This window comes from Myiozetetes cayanensis, unplaced genomic scaffold (genome assembly GCF_022539395.1).
Source record: "Myiozetetes cayanensis isolate MyiCay16 unplaced genomic scaffold, myiCay2020 scf5-8, whole genome shotgun sequence".
Classification (NCBI taxonomy): Eukaryota; Metazoa; Chordata; class Aves; order Passeriformes; family Tyrannidae; genus Myiozetetes; species Myiozetetes cayanensis.
In genome coordinates, this window is record NW_026087742.1 from 100402556 (window position 1) to 100423209 (window position 20654).

The following is a 20654-nucleotide window of genomic DNA, read 5'->3' on the forward strand; positions in this document are numbered from 1 at the left end:
CCCATGCCCAGATTTTCACAGTGTGCTAAAATCTTTGAAATATCTGGTACCATTTACATTGAAGAGGAGATATGGCCTCTTAATGTGCATATCATAATGAGACTAAAGAAAGTCTAATGAAATCCATGCTGGGATATTTCATTATCTTGCAGGCAATAAAGCCATCAAAACAAGGGCATTCATTTTCTTTCCTATTAGGGAAGAAAACAAGTGATTTATATCAGTTAGATTATCTCATTGTCCTCCCTGGTCAAAAATGATAGCAGCATAATGAACATTAAAAAAAGAAATGTATATTATTCACTTGTTTGTTTCCACAGTAAGAAAGCAGTGCCCTAGAAGGAAAAATAAGCTTGAGGGCTCAGCTGCATAAAAATTGTCTATTTTACAGCTCATTGCATTGTTAAGTAACATTACAGTGTAATTTGGCCTTTGGGGTATAGTTTTACATAGGGTAGACTAGTACTTGCATATTTTTTAATATTCTTTTCCCCAAAATGCATTACACATAACCAAATTCAATATTTGGATTTTCAAATACGCACTAAATGGAAATGACTATGAGTATACATGACAGTAGGCCGCTTCTGGACTTCAATTCTGAAAACATAATTGTTTCTAAAGTGATATATTAAACACTTCAGAATTGCTCATCTCTATTGTCTATCTTGTTAAAACAGATTATAAGGTCTTTATTATAAGAGCTCTGTCACACTGACATGCCATAAGGCTGTGATCATAATAAAAGATTTGCAATGTTAAAAAATACAATGATGATAATGATTTTTGTCCTGTTTCATAAGAAAAAAATTACTTCAGTGACTGCAGCATTTTTCCCAATCTCTTCCTCAGTCTGCCAGTTCTCATAACTCTCAAGAAATTCTCAAACAAATGTAACAAAGAACAACTAGGTGTCAGAATGTTAAGTTTCCCCAAACATTGTGGAAATAGGCAGAAATACCAGGGTAAAATGCAATTATGAATGCCAAAGGACACCAAGGAGTCAGATTGTAAGTGCATCAGCTAGGGGTAGGCTGGGCTGACCTGTACTGCAAGGCAAGCCTTGGCAGGAGCACTTCTGGCCTGAAGTCACAGGCAACTGCTCTGCTCTCACCCCTCATCTCTGATGGTAATGAGAATGCTCAAACAGGGCACACCAAGCTCCAAAATACACATCTTCCACAGCTGTCTGTAACACCTGGGACAAGTGAGAACAGCACATCAGCTGCTGCAATGTTTATTAGACATGATCTGCTTAAGTAGCAGAAGAAAATATACCATGGAGATATTTTCCCAGGTTTTATCTTCCTGGTCCTCCTTTGCTTTCCCTGGTATTTACTGTAAGACAAATTATATATATGCAACTTCTATTTTTGTTTTATTCTTTCATATAAATATCTGCTAACACTGCATTGCATTAATAAGCTATACCAGCTTATAAGGACTTGCTTTTCAAGGAACCCTCTAAAAAAGGTCAAGTGTCCAAGGGGAGTACCTGTGGCCAACCATCGGATCCTAACACGCAAAATGTGTCTGTTCTGAGATATCTCTCAGCTTTCTAAGCTTAAAACAGAGAAGACAGGGGGATTTTTACCACAGCAGATTCCCCATCGGTTACATGTTAAAGACACTCAGTATGGACACTATGTTTAATGAAGATTACACTAGAAGTAGAATAAGGCAACTGTGGAGTAGGTTTATCCAGTATTTGGACTCAGCAAAGCTAGTATTTTACATCTAGGGAAGGCCTTTTCACAGCTTGCGTGGCATTTTTATTTCAATTAAACCAGAATGAGACTCGAGTCTCCTTGAGACTTGAGGCTATGAGAAGCAAACCGAAGCCAAAATTGCTTAGAGGTAGCAACTGAAATTGAAGGGAAATTCAGAAGAATGTGTCATTACAATATTGCCCATCTCGTATATAAAAGAGTAGAAGTATATATTTCACTTTCAGTCTGGATTCTCCCACAAATAAATAGCAAAAAAACCCCTGTTGGTAGTAAAGACAACTAGACTGTGTGAAAACAAGAACGTTGCAGGTTTTCCCTGATAAGAAATTGCCCTACAAAGAATATGAGTGGCATGCATTTTTTTCTAAAAAGTTTATGTAATAAGATTTTTTTATTTAATAGAATAATTTAAAATTAGGAAAGAAATAGTGATATTTCATGTCATGAGGGGAGGGGAAATTCTGGATTATGTTTTGGAATTGGATTCTAAATAAACAAATGCATAATTATAATTCATGCAACTAAAATTGTTATCCTGTGGTAGCACCTCAATCCTGTATTAGTAAATACATAGGAGGTCTTTCTCCAAAGTTGGGTTTTCATCACCATAATACACAAATATTTACTTGTAAGTTGGTAGTAGAAGACCCTTTGTGGTAATTTAGCTATAAAGCAATTAAGTTCTTAATGCACTGTAGCATAAATTTTCCCTACCATTTTCATCTTAGCTGAAAAGAGAGCATCAAACGTTGCCTTTGGGCATCTGGAGGACTACAAGTGTGCTCAGGTGTCCAAAAAGGCCAATGGCATCCTGGTCATTGTATCAGAAATGGTGTGGCCAGCAGGACTAGGGCAGTGATTGGCCCTGATTATTTGGTATTGGTGAGGCTGCACTTTGAGTCCTGTGTCCAGTTTTGGGTCCCTGGCTGTAAGACAGACATCAAGGTGCTGGAGCAAGTCCAAAAAAGGGCAATGTGGCTATTCCAGCACCTGGAGTCCCTCCCCCTGCCCCCTTCACTTGACCTTGGTGTCTGCAGAGTTGGAACCAGCTGGCATTGGCTCTATCCCAGCTGGCATTGGCTCTATCAGACATGGGAGAAGCATCTGCCAACTTTTCAGAGAAGCCACCCCTGTAGCCATCCTGCATCAAAACCTTTCCCCACAAACCAAATACACACAAATGAGAAACTGACGATATTTATGCTTTTTTACATACTTCTGTACCTAAAAACCTTTAAAAACTTGAATACTATTTTAAAGGATAAAACCCAGGTAACAGAGCATCACACCCTAGAGAAGATACAGACAAACACAGCGGAAAAATGCTGCTAAATTGTTACTGGAATGTTGTCAGACCAGTGATGGACCAAGGGCAAAGTGAGGCAGGAAAAACAAACTAAATTTCAGGTAAGTAAGCCCTCTGTCAGATGACTGTAAAGCTTGTCAAAACCCTTCTAAGCATTTTCATGAAAACTGTTGCATCCGCCTTCAGGTTTGCTTCTCCTCTCTAACTTCACAGCCAAAGTGTTACCTTGTGTCAAAGAGTCAGCAGAGGGTATTAATTCAGATAGCAGCAGCTGTTCTTTTATCAGGTTCAAGTTCCTGAACACTACTAAAATATTACCAGAATTTTCTACTGTACAGTAGAAACAAAAATGACAAAAATTAGCAGCCTTGTAAATTAAGGCTGTTAAAGAACAGAGCAAGCAGGCTGGCTAGCAGTCTTTTTTTACACTCACCTATTCCTTTGCCTCACACAACGAGATGACCAGCTGATGCTGAACATTATCTTGGAAAAAGCAGTTTCAGAGAAGCATAAATGGCCCGTTTTATTTTGTATCTAGATTTTTACTTTACACAGTCATATTGTAATCTGTGCTCTTAATTAAACTATTACATTTGCATCACTGAAACATTAAATATGAAAAGTATATAAGCATGACCTTTGTGTCATTCCTCTGATCTGCCCTAGTAAGCTTTCTGTCAAAAGTCTCAACTAAAGCAATCCCAGGAGTTCTTCTACACACTTCTCAAATTAACAAGCAATCATGTCTTTGTTCCCCAGTGAAGTCAGAGCTGCATTACCCTAAGTAAAAGACAGATCATTACATGTATTATCTCATCCCTAATTCACTTAGTTATGTGAGAAGCAAGACTCCTAATTCAAGCCCCACAGGAGGTCTGATTCTCTCCTGCTCACAATATTGCACTGCTATCTAACTTCACTTAGCCAGGAGTGCTTTGTATCTTCAATGAGTTGGAGAGAAATGTTTGTTGGTCAAAACCTTTCTTTCTTAAAGTCGTGTAAAACTGAAAGGAGATGCTCCCAAGAGTACCCCTGTAAGTCTGTATACACAGGTCTGGCAATAATAATGATGTTAGCAAAGATAGCATACACAGATACAACTCTGAATTGGGAACCTGCTCTATACTATAAACTAGTTCTGACTAAGCATTGTAAAAGATGCTACATTACGCTCCCAAGACTAAACACAGAGAAAGTACATTAGCCAGTCACAAGCCTTAGAAGTTTAGGTTTTCACTGTTCAAAATTTTGGATGCCTTTTCAATTTCTCAAACCTTGAGACTCAACCAAGGGATATTTATTAGGTAGGTATGTTAACAAGAGTTCAAGCTCTTCCAGGCATTGGAACTATGCTCAGAACAGTTTTCTTTTATGTGTACAAGCTTCTTTCTTTCCCTTTTGGAATAAACTAAATTAAAATCCTGGGTAAGACAGATAAATGAGTAGTTCATCCAGCACAGGAAAACATAATAAGCTATTGCCTGAGGCTGGCATAAGAAAAAGCTGGCACAGGCTCTTATGTGCCAGCAGGGACAGTAAGTGGATGGACAAAGCAATGATGCAGCAAGTTCCAGACACAGGAAAGAAAAAAGGGGTGAGGTGCTGTCATTTTTTCCTGTTCAACCTGTGCCACCCTAGAGAAGAGGGTTCAAGGCTTATTTGGCCAAAAAGAGAAAGCCTATTTGTTATTGCACTAGCACTGTTTCTTTTATTCTTAAATTCATATACAGTCTGAAGACATGGGCTCAGGTGTTCTTCCTCCCTCCCAAGGCATCTCCTGTTGCCTCACCTACAGAATCATATCCTTGCTGTTTCTCCAACACAGGACCAGTGGGTGTTTTTGCAGATTTTCCTAATGTTATGACAGCAATGAACATTGGCACTGAGAACTGGCTTTAACCTTGTGGAGTGGGCAGTCCCCAGAGGAGAGGGGGCCTGGCTGCCTCTGACACTCAGAAGGAAACTGGTCATGTCTCCTATATCCTGGCAGAATGCTCTGGGAAACAGGCTATTATTCCACGAGAGAGGGAGTGAGGCACACTCCAGGATAGCACACGACAGCAGATTCTACTGCTACTGCTGCATAGAACTGGTCCCAGTTAGTGGCAGTCAGAAGTGTTAGGGAGACACTAGGACAGGATCGTGCTGGGCTTCGGCAAGAAAGGGTTGCTAAACGTGAGGCTTTGACTAACATGAAGATGAGGCCCTAGGAAACTGTGAAATCTTGTACTCTGGGGAAGCTTCAGTTGTCCAGGGGTGAGCCTGCTTATCCGAACCCTCCCAAAACATGGAGCCAGCTACATCTAGCTGATTAGTAATGGTGAGCCAATGGTAATGACTCATCCCCACTTCAGCACCTACACATGATGAACAGAATCATCTGACCAAACACTGGTATCTGAGCCGTTTGGGCCAGGATCTTCTTTCAGATTCATGTCAAGAAAGAAACATTATTCATCTGATCTACTAAGGATGATTGAAAAGCACCTGGTACTTCTGCTAAGTGATAAGGTGATACTGCGCAGGTGCTTATATAAGCACTGTTTTAAAACAGGGACTACCTGTGATGCTGCATTTTGCATAATGTCCCATCACTCAAGTAGAACACTTAACAAGCTCAAAGAGGACCCAGATCAGGTCACATCCAAGGTGACTCCAGGACTGTGCTGCCTGGTTTCTGGTCTTACATGGGAATATGTTCCCAGCAATTCGGAGCATGGTGTCTGTGTTGAAGCTTGAGGAAACATTCAGTAAAAAAAAAAACAAACCACAAAACAGCTGATAGGAAGGTGAATACAATATCCATACAGGATAGGAACCATTTCTGGGTGTCACAGAACACTTCACGGTTTGACAGCCTTCTATTGGCAAACACTCAGTGTTGGAGGCATCCATGGCACTGTGCTTCTCCAGGTGCTTTCAGAACTGAATCACACCAGCTTTTGGAACGGATCTTCAGTTTTATTTCCTCCAAAAGGATCTCAGGTCTGGTGCAGCTGCTGTAGGAAACCAATCACACGTAGTGAATGAAGAGGGTTTGCTCCAAAACTACATTATTTCTCCAAATTGCTAATTTATACTTAGACAATGAGGAGCATGTTCTAAATGCAGCAAAAGCAATATTCAAGCTGAAAGACAACTGAGGTAATATTTTTATTTCTCAGATTGACTCTGTGAAATCAGAGGTTTATTGAAGCTGTACCTGGGTGAGCTTATGTCATGTGGAAGCTCAGAGCAGACTGCCCTAAGTATTCCTTTAAATATATGGAGTTTTGGACTATGCTTTATTCAAAGACTTGGATCAATTCCTAGGCTATCCAAACTATGCTACTGTTACCTTCACTTGCATCTTCCAACTGTAAAGTTTCCTAAAATATGAACAGAGGGCCCATAAAGGTAGAAAAGACAGACTTGCCTTTCCAGGAGCACTTCTGAAACACAGAATGTCCACAATTCAGGTAAAGCTGGTTTTCTAGGCTCTGATCCAAATCTGTGAGAGAATGTTACCAGGAGTCCAGTAAGGCAACCAATTTCCTCAAATGAAGTAGGATGTTATAAGCAGAGAAAATATTCCACGTACAAACAAACCATCAAAGTGTAAAGATTAAAGTACACAGATTTTACAAGATGAAAGACAGTTTAATAGACATTACTCTAGTAGTAGGTCAGCTAGGTCAGAGCAGGATGTTAAATCCTGCAATCCATGAGGTCTCTTAAGGAGCAAGGAACCAGACAGAACTGAAGATGACTCACTTGTATAGGAATAAAGGCCAACAGAACAACCAGTCCATTTCTGTGATGCATGAAAAGTTAATTCACATTAAAAAAAAAAAAAAGTTAAAAAAAAGCTTATAGATAAAATCAAGAGAATCAGCCAGAGATTGGAAAATCAACATTTCTGGAATTGCTACTCAGAGTGAATTTCCAGTTGAGGCAACACAGACATTTTCTTCAGACATAAAATAGATGCTTATGTAAATATTCTGAGTCATTTTAGGGGAATTATATAAATATGAACCTCCTATACAGTAGAACATATGTATATTCTTCTCATCTAATTAGTTCAGATGAGTCCTTACCTCATTTCACCTTGTTATCACATAGTAGTTAGCAATTCAGATACAGCTGAATACTTGAAACATCTAGACAGTACTGAGAACCCGACAAATTAAGAAATATCTGAGATATTAAGTTCAAAGCCATCAAAAATATAAAAGCTGCTAATTGGGAAAACATGTGAAATCCTTGAACAAAGCGCTGACCATGTCAACAGTAGGGACAGGCTGAAGCGGTAAGGGGAAGAGTTTGTCTGGAAGTTATCACAGAGCTAACAGCTACTGATTCACTATGCTAGCAGGGAAAAGCTAAGCACTATGTGGGATAAAATGCTGAAGTACAGAAATATACCACAACTTTCATGCAGATGTTCCAGTGAAGAAGCCTCCTCCTTCTTGCATGCAAGGATGAGGTGTTATTTAGTCCTAGGTACAGATAATGATTGTATCGTGTTTACTTCCCATCATGTTGCAGAAGGGGAGTTTCTGCAGGATACTGGAGGAGGCCACGTGCTCTCCCAAGAGAAATGTTAGTCTGATCACCTCCTTGCTCCACCTTGATCCCTTTCTCAGCATATTTAGTCACCTCACATGCAAGCAGCGAAGTTGCAGGAAATGAGCTTCAGCCAGTCCCACACAGTCTTCCACAGCTCCTGTTCACTTCCATGCTGATCTGGCTTCACTGCCAGCTGTAGGCAACCTGGCTCAGGAGTCCTATATGCTGTAATCACACTTCCTACTGATACACACAGAGTTTAGGGAGAACCTTTCACTTTATATGGTAGCTGCAACATAGCTCCTGTGAAGAGGTTAGCTCAGGTCAGAAAATCACACTCTTACACTTGACCCTCTCTTAAACTCCTCCATATCCTTCTGGACAGCAAGCCCCTGCCCTTCTGATTGTTGACAATCTACCTTTTCTTTCCTGAAGACTTTCTTTAGCTTGGGGCTACAATTCCTGCTTACCCAGAATCTTGCAGTGAACTCAACCTCTACTTTTAAGCTATTGCTCAAAACCTCTAGTTTTTTTCTGGTAAGTTGGGGCTTAAGTATACTTCTCCTGAATTCCTCTGCAGGCATCTGAGACCCATGAATCCTGAGTCACAGTAAGCCCTCTTCAGTACTACTCTGAATCAACAAAGTCATATTTTTGTGGGATATTAATATGACCATACTTCATTGGCTTCAGAAAAACAGCAACCTAGTGCAGGATCTGGCCCACCCTTCCACAAGTACTCCCTCATGAGGAATGGTATGTTTGGCTGAGCGAACCCTCCTCAGTGTCTCAGGAAAACTTGGATATATGTATCAATTAGATCCATTAGATTCAACCTCTGCAGGCATTACACCAGCACATGAAGGTTATCTCTCCGAACTGCTAAATAAGCAAAAGAAACTTCAGCTTCAAGGTAGTCGATGTTAAAATATGTTAGGCAGGTGCTAAAGGACCTCACCTGTAAAGCTTACAGTGAAACAGGTACCTGTGCTGCTCAGATGCAGTACTTTACTAGAAACACTCAGTAAGATACAGCTCTCCACAGTGTCAGTTAAGTGCAATACCTACTCCGCAGTCACATCCAAATTTGGATGCTGCTCCCCTTGTTTAAAAACAAGCAGAGTTTCTGGTCCAACTCAAACAAGCTATCAAACTTGCTGTGAGGAAAAACATGAATGTAGCTGGTGAATCAGCACAGGACCACTTTCTGGGTGAGGCAGGCGTAGATTTTAAACGTCATCTTCCAGCATAGCCAACTGATCTTCAGTCAGGTTTTCCCAAAGGGAGCAGTTTAGCTAGTACTGGCTATCTTTAGGCTCGTAAAATCTACAGGTTCAAAAAAGATACACTTTTTTTTTTTTTTTTTGATAAAAGACAGTTTCTCACAGACAATACAATTGGGACATGAAAAAATGAACAATTCCCTCCTTGACACCACAGTTCACAACTGTCACAATGATTCTTTACTAGGTATCAAAACACTTCCAAATAACACCATTTATTGAAAATATTTTGAAAATACATTTGCACATTATAGACAATCTTAGGAAATTCTTCACTTTTCACAAACCAGTGGCCAGTGTCTCTCATTGGGGAAGACACACAGTGATATCAATTCTGTCAATAACTCTTTCTAAGGCACGCATTTGTAAACTACTTTAGAAAAGTACTGTCATAGGAATACATTTTATATTTCACTACCATTAAAGCTTCTTTTAGTGAAAAGATAAATTGGCTGTGTAACCTGAGATTTTCTAGAGCAATGCAAAGCTTCAAACTTGATGTTTTACAAAGCTGTAATAAGGGAGATGGTGCTTTTTAATTTTGTGCAGATATTTAATTTTTGATGAGTTTTAAAAAAGTCATTCACACAAAACCAAAATGAAACACAACACTCAGAATTCAGAATTTTTCTTTATAGGAAAGTGCATTTTAGGCATCTGGAGCCCGTCAGTAACATAGCTCAGGTCCAGCTCCTGTGACAGGTTTGATAATGCCCTACTGCTACTGGGATCCAGCCTTACACCCAGTACAGCACCTCTCGCCTTCCTCTTCTGTCTCAGCAATTTAGGCTCCAGTCCTGGCTTTGCAGGGCTGCTAGCAGTTGTCACGCATGGAAGAACTTGCTGATTTCTAAATTGAAATACATCATTGTATTCGACTGGGGAATAAGTGCTGTGACAGGGGAGTGGTCATTGGATGCAGGAAAACGAGGGTGAACCTTACTTAATTCACTTTATACTCATTTACTGAAATTAACTGAGTGTTGCATAGCTGGATCCTAGAAAACACTCCAGGTTTGTGACTGGTTCTTCTACAGCTTTCACACAAGTGTTCAGTATGATTGTATTTACTTTCTCTCTTACAAAATACAAATACAAAACCAGCTTCTAATATCGCTTCTGTAATTTTGTAGGTCAGTATTACCAGACTTCCAGAAGAAACAGAGCAAATGAACTTATGTGGAATCAAATCACTTATAAGAGCAAAGTGAAAAAATGTGTATCCAACACTAATTATTACAATCACAAAGAGCTGAAATACAGCAACGATTTTTCATTTGTACATATTGAACATCAAAAAAGGTTAAAAAAAATATATATACAAGCTTCATAGGGAAACAAATCTGAAACAGTTTTCTACTGCTCAGGAATAAGACAATTTTCCCTTAAATGTTTTAGTGCACTCTCACTCACTCCCAAGAACTAGTGCATTTTGTCTTCCTGTTCAAAGGCAAACTGAAACCAGTCAAATCTTTCTTCAAATCAAGAACAGCTGTGAACTAGTGAATTAATACATATTCACCTGAGATCACTCTGAAATATAGGACAAGATCAATAATGATTAACAGCTAAGGTGCACAACTTTTTTGTAACTTTTAAAGAGAAACAGCATTTACACAGAACAGTTTTCGCTACAGGATAGTTAAACTGTCATCTGTAATGAGAATTATTGAAAGCAGTAGTGGAGGAGACAGTATGAGAACTGTAAGCAGCTTACTCTTCTACTTTCTTCTATTCAATATTGTCCTGTTCCCAAGTTTCTGTAACATAAAAAGAAGGAGGGGAAGGAAAAATAAATGTAAAAAAATCAATGATTAAAAATATTTCCTCTGTAACTCAGTTTATTTCATGTCATGTAATTTTCACTCAAATCTGCTGACTGACTGCAAAGTAGTCCTATGGTAAATACTAAAGTAGATTCGTTTAATCTGCTTCAAACAGCACAAAACAAGTCCACAAAGCTAAACCTAGTCTACATGTGTACCCAGCTCTGATTAATGAGTAGAATTAAGCATGAGATAAAAATAAATAAGCCAATGCGTCTACCCTTCTTTCATATCCAGATATAGTTATTTAGTCCTTTCTAGAGTAATTCTGTTGAATACAATTGGTATCCACTAGTGACACATTCAAACGAAACCAACCTGACTACTGATAACCACTTAAAAGTATCACAAAAGTACATTCATCCAAGCACTGAACAAGTCAGAGCTGCAACAGTAAACAGAGAACAACCATTCATAAATTCCATGGAGCAAAGTACGGACAAAGCTAAAAGGGCTGTCCTGTACTTTGTGCTGGTCTCAAGAAACAGAACCATTGTGATGATAGGAGGTGGGAAGGATCCAGGTAAGAGTGAAAAGGCACATTCTGCCTACTTATTTCTTGGATCATTTTAGGACATGCATCAGTACTGTACTGATATGTACCAGGTCATGAAATCATTTAATATTCTGTTCTCTGCTCTTGTGATTTCAGGATGGATTATTATTTTTAACATGTGGTACATGAGAGTGGAAAAGAAAAAATTAAAAATCCCAGAAGAAACCCAGGCTGCAACTAAGGACTGAACTCCAATTTCTAGCATCTCATGCCAGTACTTCAATCAGGAGACCATCAGGCAGACATGCATCATTCATGTGTAGCCTTAATTGTCTGTTTGGCACAGCTGCTTAATGACTACACCACGTGAGAGGAATGAAATCAGAGGGGAAAGTTGTGTCCTGCTTACAGAAGTGCTCAGAAAAATGGAAAAGCATAACTCAGAGTGCCATACCAGCCACAACTCTGGTGAATCTGCATAGCAAAAATAGAATAAGGCTAAGTTTCAAGCCCAGATCCTGCAGAGATCAGGTGAGTTATAGAAAATACAACTTTCGAACTGAAATTAAATTTATGACTACCATACAGGTAATAAATAAATGATCCAACACTGCTGTGGCAAAGCCCGTGTCAAACAAAGCTATGATTTTATAAAACTTGTTTGTATCTCTATCACTCTGTAGATTAAATCCAAGTACTTATTTTGGGATTTCTTTGTGGTATCAATGCATCAAATGCAACTAAAGATGAGTATTAATGTAAAATAAAAAGTCATGTCTACACAGTGTACTCAAAGTGATTTCAACTTGCAAACTGAAGTAGCAAAAAAATAAGACATAATTTAAAAATGTATTTTCAATATATCTTCAAACAGTAACACAACTTGATTTTGTATAGCATCCTACACATAAGATGCACCCAAAACACTTAGCAGACTTTAATATCACAATTACAGAGTTAAGCAGCAGAAGACGAAAACAATTAAGTGCTGCAGGCAAGAAAGAAGACATAAGCTCTCAGATGGGATTTGAAACAAAAGGGAGAATTAGGTTAAGTTTGTCTCCTGTTTTAAGTCTAGAAGAAATAAGTACCATAAAGAAGTATCAAAATGATTCAGTTTACCTCAATAGCATCATCCATTTCTGTAATCTCATACAATCATTTCAGCTTGTGCCAGGATTAGGAAACTCTTTTTCTGGAGAACTGTCATCGCTTAGGTCACTGTAGCTGTCGCTGTTAGAAGCAAAAAGCATTCAGAAGGATCTAAACCAAGTATTTTATTTCAAACCCTCCAACCCATGATGCATATGATCAACACTTTCCTCAAATGCAACCCATTTCCAGAAAACTTCTTAAAGCTCATGCTTAAAACATTGTATTTTAGAACATCTTTCTCTAAAGGAATGGGCTTAAGTTTGGAGTTTAAGACCTGACAAGAAAAAATATTCTACCTAATAAATAGTATGCTCAATTTTTTTTTTTGCTTGGCTCTTGTACATTCATTCTACAGTTTGCTAGTGCTGTGTGTCTACAATCATGATTAACAACATGGGGAATAACAGGTATTCAGAACAAGAATAAAAGGAATTTCTCCTTTATGATAATCATTGTTTTGACCGAAGAGAAAGTTAACTTTATTTACTCAGAATTCTTCAACTAACACTTAAATTACAATTTTTGTTCTTCCAGTCAGAACATAAATCATTTTCATTGCACCAAGCAATATCCTGACAGTTTTTTCCAAGGTTTTATCCCCTTCTGCTGTTTCCTGAGAGAAGCAGATTGGTTTTCACAGAACAAACAGCCATGCAAGTGATTGTTTTATAAGTGCTCAGAACAGGGAAAACAGTGAAGAACAGGAATCACCACAGCAACTGAGAGAAATAAGTGCCCACCAACCATATTTTCAGTCAGCTGTGACGTCTATTGGGTGTCCAGGTTTATCTTAACTCTAAGTGCACTCCAGAAGTACCTCCAGCCTCAACTTACCCCTACCATACTTCATTTCTACATTTCGCTTTCCATATATTTGAATTTCCCAAGATCAGAAGCCAGCAAAGGGAGCCCAGGGAACTCACAAGTACATTTGAGCAGCAGTAATTCTGGTCAGCCCCATGACAATTCCAGGACAGAATGATAATCCCATGACAACCAGAGCACAGGTTATTGTTAACACAGCACAGGTGGGGATCTCAGACCTCACCGTGACAGTTTTGGGTACCAACTCTACCAGCCTCTGCACACCTGTCTTGTCACATCTCACTTTTACCACATACACCTTATCCTCCAGCCAACAGGACCTCAGTCAGGTCATGCTCCCCACCTGAGCAGAGGGGCAGATCTCCGTCTCAGACATCAAGCACATAAGCAGCCCATGACTCACCCAGACACAGCCTTATCTGTGGATCCCCAGTGACTGCCTGCTGGGTAATGTTTCAAGGGGAACTATGTAGCCTCACAGCTGGAGATCTTTGATCGAGACTGCAATGCGGAACAGTGAACAAACTGCACTCAGCTATACTAATGTTTGTTATTGAGCACTGCTTTGTACCCTGAATTTCATTGTCTCTTCTCCAAGTGAAAAGAAAAACCAAGAAAGTACAGGTAAAAAACCCAGCCTTTAAATAGCTTGGGACAGGAAGAATGGTACCAGCAGTCATCTCATTTCATTTCTACCTCTGACTGTTAAGAAAACCTCCCACAGTTACAGCAATCACTGTACCAAATTCTGTATAAGACAGCATATCTATTCTGGCTGTCCTAACATTAAGGTTTTGCCTCCAGCATTCTGCCCTTTCTTTGCATGACACACACACTGCTGATGTGGTTCTTACAAAGAGCGTGTCATATCAGCCTAGTGTGAAATGCTCAATTTGATCATTTCACCAGCTGGCAATCAATTACACAGTTCAAGTGAGGAAAGTGTTGTTAACAGTATGATCAAGCATGCCAGATGCACACAGACAAACACAACATCACCGACGCTGTACTTACTTTTTTCTGAAAGTACCCATGGAAACATGGAACAAAAATTCAGCATTATTAAACAGTTCTGTATTTTCACATCACAGTAAAACAGCAAATACCATCCACAGAACAGATTAAAACTGTGATTGTAGAGAGCAGTGTAATCTTACGACTGGCCTGATTTAGGACCAAAGTCTTCAGAGAACTTTTTTTTTTTAAATTAGCTCTGCTGCCCAGTGACAGTCACAGCCAAAAAACATGCCAGAGCTCTGTATACAACAAAGTATGGGAGTCAGATGCTTAAGGAAAAATGCTCAGGGACCAGTGAGGTGAGTGGAGAACTGCCCAGAAGGCAAATAGGTGCTGATCCCCATCCAGTACTCTCATCCTCCGCCACCCAGGGACACAGGTTTTAGAGGCATTCTTATAATAGTGGAGTCCAACAAAAAGCAGATACTGAGAAGATCTAAGGCCACCAGATATAAGATCTAACCCCAGCAGCTGTATTCCTAACAAAACTCGAGAGTATGCAGTGTCACTGCACCCAGTCAGTCACTTCAGCATTTAAGATGAGGAATTTTGGTCACTTTGATCCTAACACCTAGTCTAGCTGTAGTTAATGGAAATATATGCACTGCAGAGTGAAACATTAACCAGTACCTAGCTGGTATTTCCCTTTAGAGTCAACTGGAGTTAATGCGAAACACCTTGAGTTAACATGGAACACCTCCTAGCACCTAGCTGGCATTTCACCTTGCAGTGAACTGCAACATATTTCCTGACTTAAGCAAAGAAAACATCCTTTGCAGAGAAATTACATTACAGGGTTTTGTTTTGAAGTTCACCCATCCTCAGATCCCTGTCTTCTCAAGATGTAAGCAATAAAAAGAGCTTTCCCCTCCTTGTGCTCCATTATTATCAAATTAATGCCCCTTGCAGATCTTGCTTTTCTACTGAGAGAAGCATCATCATCCCTCTGCTATTCTTCAGTCTAAAGCATGTAAGGAAGCCAGGTGAAAAGATTGCCTATTGGTATGGTACAGAAGGCAGCTGACTGCTGGGGCCACGTGACATGTAGCTGGAATGCATCACCTAAGCTGCAAAATCACTAGAATTAAGACTCGAGATCAATTTTAAACCTATATTTTCCAAACAGCTCCTCAAAAGCACCACACTGCCTGCTTTCAGTGTTCTTATTAAGAAACACAGGCAACTGTAAAATGGGTAGTCCTTGAACATTCTGTTTGTTTCACTTGGAAAATTCACATTCTTTAGAAACAAAGTATTGACAGTTTCAGAGGAGCTTTTTTTCTTTTCTTTTTAATGTAAAATTGACAAAAAACTCATTTTCCAGAAATATAAGCAATTTAAGCAATTGTTACAGTAATGCTATGCCCAGCAAAGGCAGGAGCCAAGTTAAATGCATTTCTTTCTCAGTGCAAATTAAAGATAAATGTAATTAGATTTAGTACAGGCTGTGGTTATTTAAAACAAACAATTGTTTAGCTTTTGAAAACCCAGCAAAAGGAAATCTGTCAATTATTATAATTTATTTCCTCCCCAAAAGTTGAATTATTAAAGATAATATAGTCATTACAACATTACTTAGAATAAATGCATATTTGATTGTGCAATGGTTATAACTGCGGTCACCCATATTCAGTGCACATTTCTATGATCATTACATGGTCAAAGAAATTATATAAAATTTACTAAGATGATCATCATTATACAATGCTATGCTTCAACAGAACACCATTTCATTAAGGATTCCCTCAGGACATACCTGAGACTCCCCAGTCCCAACCTGCCAGACACCTGCACTCACATAACTGGGCCTAGGATAACATCTTCATCTCAGATAGTTACCACCAGCTTCTTACAATCAGTGGAGAGAAACAGGCACTTGCAGCATATAATGTGTATGTGACCCACATAACAATTATAATGAGCTATTTGGCTCCTTGCAGTGCACTTTCACTTAATGACTACAGAAAAAGACTTGAGGTGACTAGCTCAGAAGGGTCTTCACTGTAAACATCTAACACTTAAATGACAAAGTAGATGACATAACTAACCATTACTAAATGCCACTATGTTTCAGAGATTTCCTTTAAAACTCCTCCATAGTTTTCTGTAAGAGCTCTGAGGGTAACAAGAAGTCTTTGCTGCCCAGACCATCCTCACCCAGGGCCTTCCCCAGTGGTGATTGTCACTGGAGCCAGACCCCTTGCCTTCCCTGGAGATTGCAGTACCAACTCCTGCTGGTCCTCTCCCTACCAGAACAGCTGCCACCTCTGGCTCCTGGATTGTCATCTTTTGTGGAGTAGCCCTTCTCTTGCTGCTCTCTTGACAGTCTTCAAATCACACAATTTCCTTCAGTTTAATATGATATGTCTGGATTTGGTCAATGGCAGATGCTGTGCCAGATGTGTTCTTGACTGGGGACAATGTACAGGGGACATCAGAGATAGCCCTGCCCATACTGCTTTTGCCTCTCACACACCAGAACATGTCACACAGGTTGTTTTCTGTTCTGTGCAGAGATGCTCACCCAAACTTTCCTCCATAGCTGATTTGGAAGATAGTTGGACCATGTTAGTGTAGTAAGCACCACATAGGCAAATTTTCTGAGGTTTCTGGTGTTTTTTTTAATGCATCACTCCTTCTGTTCTCTGGCCACTTTCATTCCTTATCTCTGAACACAACTCATAAGTCATTTTTTATTAGTAACATGCCTAAAACTTAAGAGAGTACTCCATTCAAGAGAGTACTCCAATGCAATGTGATGGCATTGGATTGGTGCCTCACATTAGTATATTCACTAACGATCTGCAAAAATTTCTTTTGGCAGCAGTCATAGCTGCCCACACTTTCTCACCTAGGAACATCTCTCTCTACATTTTCTCCCACCTATTGAATCTTTGTGTTTAAATTATTTATCTTCAGCTTTTTATCCTCTTCCTCCAAAGATGTCATTATACGCAGCACAGATTTCTAAATTCCCTACATACTTTTATGTTATTTCTTTGTTCTGAGTAGTGCTTTCAGCTCTTATTTAAATGACATTATTTGCAAATATAATTAATGTACTCTGGCTTACTCTTGCAGGCCATTAATAAAGATGGTGGTTGAGGACAAGAAAGAAATAAAGCCTGCTGATGCTAAACTTGCTATGGGAAAAATAACCCTAAAACCCAACAAACCAAAACAAACCAGCAACACGGCTTTATTGTACATCAGTGATTCTGCATACTACACTGTTCACAAAGATAAGCCAGTTTTTATTACTTTTTCCAAATGAAACTATGTAAGACTCTGTAAAAGCCAACAACATTACATGTGAAGTTCCCCTCTTCATCCACTAGTTTTCTATTAAAACCTTCTGTTTTCTCTTACAAAGCAGTGTATTTGTGGTATTGTATGCTTTGAGAGACTCATGTGGATCTAGTTTTCTCTGTCCTTGAAAATGAAAGATGTAAACTAGAAGCCTCCACCTGCCTCACTTCTATATGAAATGTTGCCTTCAGTATTTCCATGGAAAGATGTGGAAAAGGTCATGATCTAAAACCATTCACAAGGAAATGAAGTGCATGGTTTTGTTTGATGGTTGGGTGCTCATGCCATAAAGTATGAGAGGCTGAAACCACAAAGGCAACTTGAATGCCCAACTACCATTTCAGGTGAATAAGTAATAGCTCATCACTGAGTTACTCCAATCCTTGGCTCAGTTCTTGACTGTCTCTGTACACACCAAAGCTTCTGTGACCTACGTTTACCCTAGAAGATACATTCCAGTCTCAAACTAGGTATGCCCACACCTATGTGTGCCTATGTCTCTACCAGACTAGGCCTCACAAAATTTTACTAGAAGGTTTATTCACTTTTATTTATTTAGGGCACTCTCCTGGGAGTTGTAATGCATCTTTAGATTTACTACTAGCTTTGCTTAGAAGCTAGGGCTTCTGTCCAGGTGTCAGATGTTCTAAAATTGCACCCTAATTATGGGGCTATTAAATGTTTTGGGGTAATGGTTTCCTGTTAAGACTCTCATGCTGAAATACATATTTCCTTTTGTCTCAGGACTTCATCATTACCTCTCCTTTCAGTTTTTATAACAGCCTACTTTAGGTAATCTGTTCAACTTGCTGATCTCCACAAATTCTCTTTCAGGTTACATCTTTGCTCTAGTCAACAGCATGACTACAGCTCATGCAGGCAGTGCTGGATGAGTCGTGCAGAAAATCCTCTCCCCAGATTTGTTTCAGTCTTGCTATGACATGCCTTAGCTTTACAGCTCCTTGAAATCACCAGCATTCTGGGGTTTAAAGGTTTACTTTGGGAATCCTTTCCACTCAGCAGATGGACATGTTAATATGAGTGGGTGTGCTGTAATTAATACTGAAATTCCCTTCTGAACATTTTTCCCTGCAAAATGCTCCTCTTTTAGCCTCTAAATGTTTTTCTATTCCAGTGTTCTTCCTCAAGACACAGGGGCTTTGCTTGATTGCTGTAAATGGTAAAATCTGTAATTTTATACATAAGTTTTAGGGTATGAATTTTTGTCTTTGCTAAATGTTTAAGGTTTGGAGTTTGTTGTATGAACATGAAGAAGAAGAGTTGTGTATACTTTTTTAATGATTAATTCAAACAAGTCTAAGTGTGGCACATTCAGTAATTGAGGTAATTTTTCTTTATCTCAGAGAGATAAATAGTTTTACCTACGGGATGAAACAGTGTGAGAAAAGATATTGTGACCTCGGAAACGAGATCAAGCGTTAGGCAGAGGACTCACAAAGAGGGAAAGACAGAATATCACTGTGCTCGAAGACTACCCCTTGCCAAGCACCACAAAATTCTGACCTGTGTATTGCATCAGGACAGATTTTAAAAGGTAGCTAACATTATGACCACTAATAACAATGACAGGCTAAGGTAATAGGAATATTTCAATCAAGCTGGAAATAGGAATATTTTGATCAAGCTGTAGTTTGCAGATCAAAAATAATCATTCTCTTTGCATGTACATTATTGCACAACTGGCCAGGATGAACAAAGATGAACTGCATTTATAAAGTCAACTGATATACCCATAAAGCAGTAGGGTACCAAAACAGATTGGTCTGGTCTGGCTTGGCTATTTTCCATTATTACTCAAACCTGAATAAAATTTCTATTTCTCAACTTCACAAAAGGACTTAATTTTAATAGAATACAACACTCAGGGGGAAAAAAAAAGGCAAGCAGCCCAACCCACAAAACTAATAAGTTTGGTGCCTGGTTTAGAAGAGAAGTCAATATGCCAGAGTTGCATCAGTTCAGTATTACTATTCAGTCATTTTATGATTTTTTAAAATTTTTTATTGTGCCCTAAGTTTCCTTCTGACCATTCTATTATTACTATTACAGTGAAATTCTGTTATTAATATCATTGAAATATACAAAAATTAGTTAACACTGGCTAAAAAATAGTGCTACATTCAATACACCAAAACCTCTGTTTCCAAGAGAATTACGACAGAGTTTTAGTATGGCTTTTTTGATCTAGATCAAAACTCCTCCGTAAGTCTAAAGATACCCCAACTGTTTTGTTTCAGGCCTGTCTCTGCAAGATAGTATTTATTATTTGGCTACCTCAAAATAAAATCAGTGTTTTCTTTGTTGTTGTTATCATCATTCAAATACAAGTAGGTAAGAATTTCACTTCATTGCTTGATCCTCTAACAAATCTCTTTCCCTAGGAAACTACTATCAATGGAAGTTAGCACAGGAGGCCTCCAACTTCACATGAATTTACTGAAGGTTTTTTACTTCTTTCTGATTATAATGTGGGGTTCTGGTTTCAGCCCTAATAGCTCCTGAAAAGGATAAAGTCAGGAACTGTGTTTTCTGTTGCATGTTATTTTACACTAGGGTTTATGACAGGCATGTACAGAAACAAGTAAACAAACACGAAGAACTCCTCTTCCTTTTCTGGACTTCTGAATTGAAAGATGGTATAGTCCCTCCAAAAATGTGACTCTCAAACTGCAGGTAAGTAACAAAGAAAGATTACCTTGGAGATAATTTACATCCACGCTGAAGATATGCATTGAGTGTCCCAGTTGCTGCTAGCAACAGTCCAAGGTATGGAGGTGAAGGTTTCATAGGTCTTGAGGAAAATTCTGGGTGGAACTGAACTCCCACAAAATATGGGTGATCTACAAGATAGATGTCAAAGAAAATTACACTATGTAGGAAGAAGATACTAGAAAAACTTAAATAAAAAAAATGTATATTGAAGATTTCAGACAGGTGTCTAGAAGCCAGATCACTACATGTGAATTTAAGTGTAAGGCAGCAGGAAACTTAACTTTTTTTCCACAAAAAGCTACTGACAACAGAGGCAGAAAGTTAGTAAGACAATATAAGGGAAAACCATCCTGTGATTTAAAAAAGCTGAATAATAAACCTTTACCAACACGTAAGGGGGGGAGGGAGTGGGATACGCAGAGG

At 38.9% G+C, this 20654-nt stretch overlaps 2 protein-coding genes across 4 annotated transcripts in view; both read right to left on the bottom strand.

Annotated features, from left to right (window-relative positions):
• The window catches only part of RBBP7 (RB binding protein 7, chromatin remodeling factor), a 436269-nt gene that overhangs the window by 302340 nt on the left and 113275 nt on the right, over window positions 1-20654 (bottom strand). The window lies entirely within an intron of this gene.
• Window positions 9070-20654, bottom strand: part of CTPS2 (CTP synthase 2) — a 62462-nt gene continuing 50877 nt past the window's right edge. For all 3 annotated transcript variants that reach the window (XM_050331916.1, XM_050331915.1, XM_050331917.1), the window contains exons 17-19: window positions 20215-20359; window positions 12315-12425; window positions 9070-10630 (exon numbers count right to left, since the gene is read on the bottom strand). In XM_050331916.1, coding sequence (XP_050187873.1) covers window positions 12356-12425; window positions 20215-20359 — 215 coding nt within the window. In that variant the 3' untranslated portion in view covers window positions 9070-10630; window positions 12315-12355. The remainder of the gene's footprint in view (window positions 10631-12314; window positions 12426-20214; window positions 20360-20654) is intronic.